Genomic DNA, 10,219 nt, shown 5'->3' on the forward strand with positions numbered 1-10,219 from the left:
GAATTATATGGCAGGCCCTATCCCCTGCCTGCCTCACCCAAAATTCTTGTGCCCTACATGAGCACCACAGGTCAGACAAAACTGGAGGGGCTATATGCTTGATACCCCTCTTCTAAAAGACCTGCAATTTTTTTAAGAAGGCTGTTTGCATAAAGTTTCTGAAATTTAGCCCAGGGAATTTCTCTGGCTTGGAAAATGCCTTTGCTTTGTCTTGTGAAATACTAGTAGGATTTACTGGAGTTATACATGGATGAAAATGGGCATTTCACTAATGTCACTTGCACTGTCAGCAAATGATGGCAGACTGCCAAAATAATAACTCAATATGGATATTCTTTAAAGTCAGACTCATGGTACCACCACTAAAATAGCTGAATTTATTAGAGACTGTTTTTATGTTTTCCTTCACATTAAAATGGAGTGTTACAAACATTTAACTTGCAAAGTCAGACACTCAAAATCTGGAAAGTACCAGATTTATGATTGCCATGAAAACCTTCATTTGTTCTTCTTGTGTATATCATGTTTCAGGATAAAATTCTCTAAATGATTTAAATGATTTACGAGCTTAAATCTCAGTTTCAAAAGTGACTAGATCCTTAAACCCTATGGGCATGTCCAGATGAGCGTGGCTGTGCGAAATGTGGCACCGCGAACGTGTCTACAGCGTCACACACCGCACAGTCAGGTGTTCCCCGCACTGCAAGGGTGTGCTGCCCATGTGTGCTCTGTTTTTTTTTCCATGGGTTTTTTCTCCATACAGTCAGCCTGGCCCAACAGTTCATAGGGCACATGGAGGCAGGACTCGACCTGGCCTGCTGGCATGTGACTTCTGCATGTGGTCCTGGGAGCCTGGATGACAGCAAGAGCTGGCCCAGTCCTAGTCAAGGGCACGTGCCAGTGAGCTGGCACCATGCGGCATGTGCAGCCCCTGGGTCTCAAGCAGCACCATGTGCTGCCGGGGGGCTCTGCCAGGAGAGGTCATGAGCACCAAACAGTCCATCCCACCCCCACACAGTACCCGCCACCTGCACATCCCTGCTTTATCTGGGACAGAGCCTGGGTCTGGGCCACTGCTGCAGCCTTGCCCCGCTCCTATTTGCTCCAGCATGCTGAGGCAGCGTGCAGGAGCAGCAGAGGTATGCAGCCGGCATAGAGATGCCCTGGCTGGGTGCTCCAGTGTCTCTCTGGAGAACTCAGCCTCCAGGTGCTTCAGGGCATGATCTGGAAATGTGCCACACCTGAGTTGCGTTTTTCAGTATGGTTTGTTTTTTTTTTTAATACTGGGATTTCCTGGTATCAAATTTAAAGTCCATGCTGCAAATATGCAGCACAGGGAACATTTTTTTCATTCCTAGCATGCCTCCTGTGGCATCTGCTTTCTTAAGCAAGCCTGATCCTGTGGCTCAGGGAGGAAAATGCTGCCCTGGTAGGGGGAAGTGAGTCTTCACTTCCACTGCTTTTTGAGCATTTTGCATTTCAAAGTCATTGGGAAAACTGTGTGAACAGCACTGGGGCAGAGGACAGACTTCTCTACATGGTGCCTGCTTGAAACTCCCTTCCCAAAAAGGTGGAAGAGACACCCAGACTGCACTGCTTGGAAAGCCTTTAAAGTGACAGTCCTCGCTGCAGTGTTTGTGTGTGCATGAGAGGACACTTGATAGATGGGATCCAGAATCTCTGTGCATGTGCTCGGAGAGAGGAAAGGAAAGCCTGGTGGACTGATCATAGCAAACCCGAATGCCTCTGACTTTCCTATATGAAAACTCACATGTACAATACTTAGACTTCTTCAGCCCTCTGTCATTAGCCCACCCTGTTGTATGGGACATCATCTGACTGTCTCCACTGTTGAATGTCTCCTAAAATCTCACTTCTCCACATACACAAATTGAAAAAGAGAGCAGGTAGGGGAATAAAGGATTGGTGACCCACTAGCTTTCAGTTCACCCTGTGCACTGTAGGCCAAAAAAACATTGTAGATTAGTGTGTCCAGCAGACACCAGAAAGATACAGGTGCTACATAGAAAATGTAGACATATTTCCAGGAAACAGGGGAAATTATCTACATTTCCTTATCCCTAGAAACTTTTGTAAGCATGCAAAGAATGGAGAACTTTCCATGATACAGAAAGTTATCCCTGCAAGGTAAGAATCCCAGTTATCCCCACAAAGTAAGAAAGTTATATCCACAAGCTATATTCCCATCTAACTAGGCAGCTGTGTCACCCAAAGCTATTGCTATTCTCATGGATCAGTAGCAATGCTATCAGGTCTGAGCCGAAGTAAACCCCTAAACCAGGGTTTTACTGGACTGAAGGCCTGTGGATCACATGCAGGCTGTAAGGGATTAAATTGCAGTTCCCCAGGCTCCTGCCTAGCTGCTGCCACCTCCTCTCTTTGCTCCCATGGCTCTGGCTGCAAGAGCAGCTGGAGTCTCTGGGCTTCCCTCCCTTCTTCTGAGGCTGCTGTTTCCTGCCCCAGGGAGCAGGACAGTGTAGCAGCACAGGGCACTGATGGTGAGCCTGGGATGCAAAGTTCAGTGAGGGGTGGGGAGATTCAGGGGTCACAGGCATGAAGTGAAGGGGTGGGATGCCCTATGTGCATGTGTGCAGTATAGGGGGTGGGAATCATGGGAAGTGGTGCAGTGGGGGATTCATTCATGGTCCTGTAATGTAGTGGTGGGAGGAGGGGGTCACAGATGTGCAGTACAGTGATGGTGGGTCATAGACATGTGGTGTTCAGGGTGGGGGGAAAGGTGTGAGTGCATGGTACACCAGCGAAGGTGTCCATGGGGTGTGCTTCCTGTGGTGCTGCCCATGGGATATGTGGCCTGTGAGTGTGGTCTGTGAGTCCTGCAACACTTGGAAGTTGCACAGCCCTGCCCTAGATGATAAGTCTAGAGTTTGTTCAAATCACAATAAAGGGTGATGCTTATTTGATTTCATTGGGCCTATTGAGAACAGCCTAAAGTGAAAACTTGCTTAGCTGGCAAGTTGCACACATCCCTCTGAGCAGCACATTTGCTGACATGATGAATTCACATAAAACTCTTTTGGGACAGTAGGGGCCAATACAGGATCTATTCCAAATCTGATTGCACGTGGCTGTCCCCTCTGATCATGGCTGTCACAACCCCAGATGCCCCTTGGCTTTTGTACTCTTAACTAAATCCCTGCCTCTCTTTTTAGAGGAAACTACATTTGAAGCTGGAGTCAAAGTTCAGATCCACAGCCAATCTGAGCCACCATTCGTCCAAGAGCTTGGTTTTGGAGTGGCCCCTGGATTTCAGACCTTTGTCGCCACACAAGAGCAAAGGGTAAGTCTTTAGTTTTACTGACAGAGTGAGACCTCTCAAACATTTTGATATTATCAGTTGCTTCAGAGAATACAGAAAGAGAGAGAGTGAGATAGACCCTTTCTTGTAGCAGCACTTTCAGAATAATTTTGCATTTTTCCCTGTTATCTAGGGATCATGGAACTGGTCAAGACAAGGCAGCTACTAAAGGGGGAAAGATGCTCTCTGATCCACTGGGCAAATGGTTTGAAAACTTTGGTCATTCCTGTTTTTGGTATTAGGCAAATTTCAGATTAACTTGCTCAAATGTGGTGGCTATGGGCTTCCTGGTGGCAATTCCTATTCTAAAGTCTCAACTACAAACTTTCTCTGGGGCTTGGAGCCAGCCCCGCTCTCCCTGTGGCTGGGAGGGAGCTGCCCCGGGACCCAGAACAGTTTCCCTCATCCCCTGGGGCTCAGGGCCAGCCCCATTACCCCCTAGCTGGGAGGGAGCTATACCACCCCCCAGGGCTCAGGACAAGCCCTGTGCCCTCTGCCAGCCTGTATAGATGCTTCCTTGGGAGACCTTTAATAAGCCTGAATTTTCTGCACAGAAAATTTGGTGCATTAAGTGCACATGTAGATGTGCCCAGTGTGTGTGTTTGCTTCTCTTTTTTATTTTAATAGCAAATCTAGTTACTATGGAATTTATATCTTTGAAACTCTTGGCAAAGAAATTTATGGAGCAAGCATGGGTTTGGAGAGAGATATTCTGAGGTTGGGGCATGTATGTGTTTGGATGGGGAGGAAATTAAAAGAAAATCTCTGCCAACCAAGGAATTATCCTAGCCTGGTGTCTGAGGGTGTGTGTAGATGAGACAGGGACCCTAAATTGAAGTGGTGGGTTTTTAAAAACACTGCTTCAATTTAGGGCAATGTAAATCCCCGTGTCGTGTACACCCATGTCTTACCTGCTTCTCTGGCAGTGGGGAGGGGAGGGGAGGGCAAGCTGCTGGTGGGCAAAGCCGTCCCTGAGCTGCAGGGGGCCTGGTACTTTCCCAGGCTGCTGCCAGGCCGCTTGCATGGGCTTACTGCAGAGCCCCTGAGCTGCACAGAGCCCAGTGCTTCGCTCTGCAGCTGTAAGGCAGCAAACTAAAACTCCTCCTCGGAGTTTTAGTTTGCTGCACCTCAAGTCATTTAAGGCAGATTATGCTGCCAAATTTGCTACACCAGCTGGAATTACCGCACAAAACACTGCCGACACGTGCAAACACCAACATCATTAAAGCAGTACAGGTCTGATCTCAGACAAGGGGTTGGGCAGCAGGCAGCTGCCTGAGGCAGGGGTGTGGGAAGCAGCTGCCCCAGAAGTGGGACGGCTCCTTCCCAGTCCTTGGAGCCCAGGCATGACCCTGGTGCTGCCTGCCAGCCCAGGGCTGCCATGTGAGAGCAGAGTAGGACAGGAGTAGCTCTTCCCTGAACTTCTCCACAGCCCTGACCCTGTTGCTGCCTGACAGCCTGGGGCTGGCACCCAGAAGGAGCCTAGAGCGCTCTTTGGCTGCCATATGGGAACAGAGCAGGGCAGGAGTAACCCTGCCCTGAACTGCTCCCATTGGAGCAGATTTGCTCCTGAGGGACGCACATAGTTTCATAGTTTCATAGTAGGTAGGGTCGGAAGGGACCTGAGCAGATCATCAAGTCCAAACCCCTACCATGGCAGGAAAAAGTACTGGGGTCAAACAACCCCAGCAAGGTGTCTATCTAGCTTTCTTTTAAAGACCCCCAGGGTAGGAGCAAGCACCACTTCCCTTGGAAGTTGGTTCCAGATCCTAGCCGCCCTGACTGTGCAGTAGCGCCTCCTGATGTCTAGCCTGAATCTACTCTCTGTCAACTTATGGCCATTATTCCTTGTTACTCCCAGTAGTGCTCGGGGGAACAGGGACTCTCCCATTGCCTGCTGGTCTCCCTTGGCCAGTTTACAGACGGCCACCAGATCCCCTCTCAGCCTTCCCTTGTGGAGGCTGAACTGGTTCAGGTCTCGTAGCCTCTCCTCGTAGGGCCTGCCCTGCTGCCCCCTGATCATGCGGGTGGCCCTCCTCTGGACCCTCTCAATGTTGTCCACATCCCTCCTGAAGTGCAGTGCCCAGAACTGGATGCAGTACTCCAACTACAGCCTGACAAATGTCATATAGAGGGGGAGGATCACCTCCTTGGACCTGCTCATGATGCATCTGTGGATGCATGACAAGGTGCGGTTGGCCTTCCTGACTGCATCCCCACATTGGCAGCCCATGTTCATCTTGGAGTCTATAATGACTCCAAGATCCTTTTCTGCCTCTGTGCTGATGAGAAGGGAATTCCCCAGCCTGTAGGTATGTTGCTGCTTCTTTCTCCTTAGGTGCAGTACCCTGCACTTGTCAGTATTAAATCCCATCTTATTGTCATCCGCCCACCTCTGTAACCTGTCCAGATCCAATTGCAGCCTGTCCCTCCCTTCTAGCGTGCCCACTTCTCCCCACATCTTAGTGTCATCTGCTAATTTGAACAAGGTGCTTTTCACCCCCTCATCCAAGTCGCTGTAGACATGCTCCCAGGGAAAGCTTATTGCCCAGTATTTTACTGTGCAGTAAGCTTTCTGTGCATTAACTGTGAGTACAGACACTCCCACTTAATGAGAAACTTCAGTGCATCTACCCACAGAACTTTGCCTTTCATTGAAGAAGGCAGTTATAGAGTTAAAGGAGAAACTGTATTACTTCTTTTGGCCCATTTTTCAACCTCCTTGTTAATGATAAGCTGTCAAGTTTTAGTGGAGTGATAGCTGCTATTAGGTCAGCAATGAGTTTGGTTCACTTCAATGCCTGTCCACACATCTGAGGGAAGCCAAACCCATCTGAAAATTCCCAGCCTCAAGAGATAATAGTCATATTGTGTCCAGGCAACTTTGCTGTCTCTAATCGTTACTTGAATAAATTCATCTGAACAAATAGGGCTTGATTCACATTAATACTCAGACTCGTATACACAGCAGAGCAGTGGAAATGGGCATTTAAGTGAGTAGGCATGAATTTTACCCTCAGGTTTTAGAGGGCCTAAAGTGTAGATGGGAACCAAACCCACTGTAATTCATAATTAGAACATATGGCAACGATCCAGGGCTGAAAATCTCTGTGTGGTAACTCCTGTTTTCCAACTTTTGCATCCTTTTTTTTTTTTTGCACTGTCTGACCTTGTAATGAAATGTAACAGGCAGAAGATGCCATCTCCCCAGAATACATCTGCCTTGTTGATCTTTGGCTGAGCAGTTTTTAAAAGCATATGGTGTGTTCTTAGAACTTGGCAAGAGGAGTTGATGTGTAACTGGAAAGCTCTGTTCTTGTGTAGTTTGGGCAACACTGGTGAGGAGATGAAAATGTTATCTGACACTCTGTCTCACTACAAAGCAGAAGAGTAGCAATGATCTCCCCTGGAACAATCCCCTGTGCATCCTTTATCTCCACATCCAGTCCCCCCTGGACTGGCTGCGCTCTGGTGGAAGTGGAGTAAACCCTGGTGATAACACAATTATCAACCTAGACTAGAAGCAGCACTTCTCTAGTGAAGTATTTTACTACTGTTAACTCTGGGCGTGTGTAGATGAAAAGGGCACCCTAAGTTGAAGCAGCGGGTTTTAAAAAACACTGCTTCAATTTGGGGCTGATTAAGCCCCCATGTCGTGTGCACTAACCTACTTGCCTCTGGCAAGGACGGAAAGGGGAGCTGCTGTCGGGCGGAGTGGTCCCTGGGCTGCAGGGGGAGACTGGTGCTTCCCTCTGCAGCAGCGAAAGCCCTGGGGGAGGACAGCAGGGCAGGAGCCCAGCCCACAGCAGGCAGTCCATGCCCACCTCCACCCCGTGCACAGATCTGGGGGGCATGGGTCCCCATTGCCCCCCGGGAGTGCGCACAGAAGCAGGGAGCCAGCCCCCTCCAGCCTGCAGGTGCAGGCCGCAGGCAGCAGAGGTGGGGAGCTTCACTTCACTGCAGCAGCTGCCGTCTCCTGCTGGGGAAGAGGATTGCGGACCTGGGTCCCTGGTCTTGTAGCCCTGGCAGCTAAGGACCCCATCTGGGAGGGCACTGGCAAGGCTGGGGGACCTGTGGGGGGAAGTGAGGGGCATGAGCAGTGATGTGGGAGCTGTGGGAAGGAAGGAGTGAGGGACATGAACAGGGCCAGGGAGCTTTGGGGGTGGGGAGTGAAGGGCACCAGCAGGGCCGGGGGAGGCTGTGGGAGGGAGTGAGGGGCCTTTCATTTCAATCATGGATTTAGGAGGTTTTATCAGAGAATTTGCAGTTTTTTACCAAGGAAAACCAGAATCCCTGGCGATGAATAAATTGTAAGCCTTACTCGGAGTTCATCCCTAGGGTTCCTTACTCATGGGGTTTTGTAAACTTCAGAGACAGGGAGTGTGTTACACTTCAGAGAAGGATTTTGGCAAGTCCTGCCTGCTGGATGAACAGTGGGAGAGCAGAGAATACTTCATGATGGAAATATGTCACTTCATTTTGCTGAGAAGCTCAACTTCCAGGGGTGATAAAGGCTAATTAAAGAATACCATCTCCTTTCCTGTGTCATCCTATGCAGTGTCCTGAACCAGATTACTTTTGGTTAAATTAACAGCTTTGTGGCCAGAAATGGCTTACTGAGTTGAGGACCCTGCAATAGCCAAGGTCTCTGAAATACACCGGCTAAATGTGAGCTCTCCAGTTGCTTTGTTGTGTCTTGCATCTCTTAATTTGAAAAGAGCGTAGCTGCAAAGTTAGTTGAACTGAATTCATCACAGCTTCCAAAAGGCTTTCGGCAGATGACTAATTGCAGCTTGTACGTCTCAAGGCAGAAAGGAGTTAAGATACACATCCAAGGACACATAAGAACAGTAACTGGAAAAGCAACCTATATGACTTTTGTCTTATGTATTTGATCGTGATGTAGCAGAGTCTTCTGCCTCCCAACAAGCATCCTGTTAAATCTTACTACAAGACCTTGATCAGGCAAGTACAGGTCTCCCTCGATTTATGCGGGTTTGATTTATGCAAATTCACTTTTATGCGATGACCCTTTTGTACCCGAGATTTGTTATATGCAAGGTAAATTTGCATATATGCGATCGGCATGGGCCTGGAGAATGCCTCATAAATCAAATTTGCATAAAGCAAATCTACTTTATACAGTAATATAAGAAATAGGGATAGGTTTCCCTGTCTGCTGCTCCTGGGGCCATCTGGGGTGAGTGCAGATGAGCAGAGCCCTGGGTGGTGCAGGGCGCAGCACTCATCCCAGCCCAAGCTGCAGTGGCCCCAGGAGCTGCCGGCACCAGCTGCCAGCAGCCACTGGGCTGCACCGTGCCCTGAACCCCCCAGGGCTCTGCCTGTCCCCATTCATCCAGACTCCTGCTGCAGCTGTCCCGGGAGCGGCCAATTCCAACTCCCCGTGCCCTGGTGCAGGCAGCTGGTGCCGGCAGCTCCCAGAACTGCTGCAGCCAGGGCTTGGGTGGAGACCGGCAGAGCACCAGGAAGAGCCTGAAGCCCCTGAGCACACCACTGGCCCCAGCCTGGTCTCATCTGGCTGCACGCACCAGCCGGCCCCTGCTGCAGCCGTGGATGCCGCCTACTTGCAGCCGCTGCACTGTGCCATGCCCCAACCCCCTGGGACAGCTGCAGCAGGAGCTGTGGTGAGTGGGGACAGGCAGAGCCCCACAGGGGTTTGGGGCATGGTGCAGCCCAGTGGCCTCTGGCAGCTGGTGCCAGCAGCTCCCAGGGCTGCTGCAGCCAGGGCTGGGGTGAGTGCTGCGCCCCACACCGCCCAGGGCTCTGCTTGTCCACACTCGCCCCAGCCAACCACGGGAGCAGCTGACAGGGGAACCTATCCCTATTTATTACATTACAAAGTAGGTTTGCTTTATGCAAATTCGATTTATGCGGTGTTCTCCAGGAACGCATGTACCACATAAATCAAGGGAAACCTGTAATAGGCAACTGGAGAGCAGGAGGGCTGTGAGCTTTGGGTGACTTCTGTGCCTGAGTCTTTTCTTACACTGGTACAGTGGAGTCCAAATAACTATGTCTGCTATACCTAGAACCCATTGAGTGCCAGTAGTGGATCACAGATTATTTAAAGGTGTACAACCCAACTCCCATACACTACATTCAGCTTCCATCATTTAGTTAATGTCACAACCCAAGGGTGTGATTTTGTGTGTGTGCGCTTCGGCACTGCTAAATTATTTCCCGCCACTCAGAGCTTTCTTTGCAGGGTGCATTTCTCAGTTGCAAAGAGAAGTGCACGGTGCAAAGGAGTTCCCGCCACCCGCATGCAAATTTGTGTCCCACTATTGGCCAGTTCTAAATTATTCCCATGTGGCGGCTAGTGATTGGCTTGCTAGCCGTATAAGAGGCTTGAGCAGTTTCTGCCCAAGTTGGAGAACTCCGAGGAGAACCCCGCAAGGGAGGACTCCACAACCATCTGGAGGAGGAGGGCTTCACGTCTTGTGAAGAACTCTAAGCGCTGCGGAGCCTAATGGACCCAGTGCGTACCTTAAGAAGGCTATAGGGGTCTGATCAACCTCTGGCCTCTCCCCGTCGCCAAACGATCCCTCGACGAACCCCTTCCCTGCGCGTAAGTTCCACGGAGCCTAGCAAACTTCGTGTGAGTGTATCCAGAGCTCTTCTCTGAGTTGTTTTCTTTGGTTGACACGACGGGCTCACGGTTTTAGAGCCTTCAACCGGATTGGGCTAGAGTTCGCCTGGAAGGAACTCTTGTCCACTTTTCTTCTTTCCTGTCTGTAACTGCAACTCAAGCAAGTTTTCCTGCCTTCACCGCGACCATCTACGGTGTAAGTAAAATAATCTTTAATCAACCGCTAAGCATCCGTGCCTAATTCTAGTCCGCTGGCCTGCATTCCCCGACCC

General features: G+C 50.0%; 1 protein-coding gene across 1 annotated transcript in view; it reads left to right on the forward strand.

Moving 5' to 3' along the window:
* LOC102386911 (acid-sensing ion channel 2) overlaps positions 1 to 10,219 on the forward strand; it is a 454,052-nt gene that overhangs the window by 284,288 nt on the left and 159,545 nt on the right. Inside the window, exon 5 of the mRNA XM_025200734.1 lies at positions 3,192 to 3,319. Coding sequence (XP_025056519.1) covers positions 3,192 to 3,319 — 128 coding nt within the window. The remainder of the gene's footprint in view (positions 1 to 3,191; positions 3,320 to 10,219) is intronic.

Source organism: Alligator sinensis, unplaced genomic scaffold (genome assembly GCF_000455745.1).
Source record: "Alligator sinensis unplaced genomic scaffold, ASM45574v1 scaffold161_1, whole genome shotgun sequence".
NCBI lineage: Eukaryota > Metazoa > Chordata > Crocodylia > Alligatoridae > Alligator > Alligator sinensis.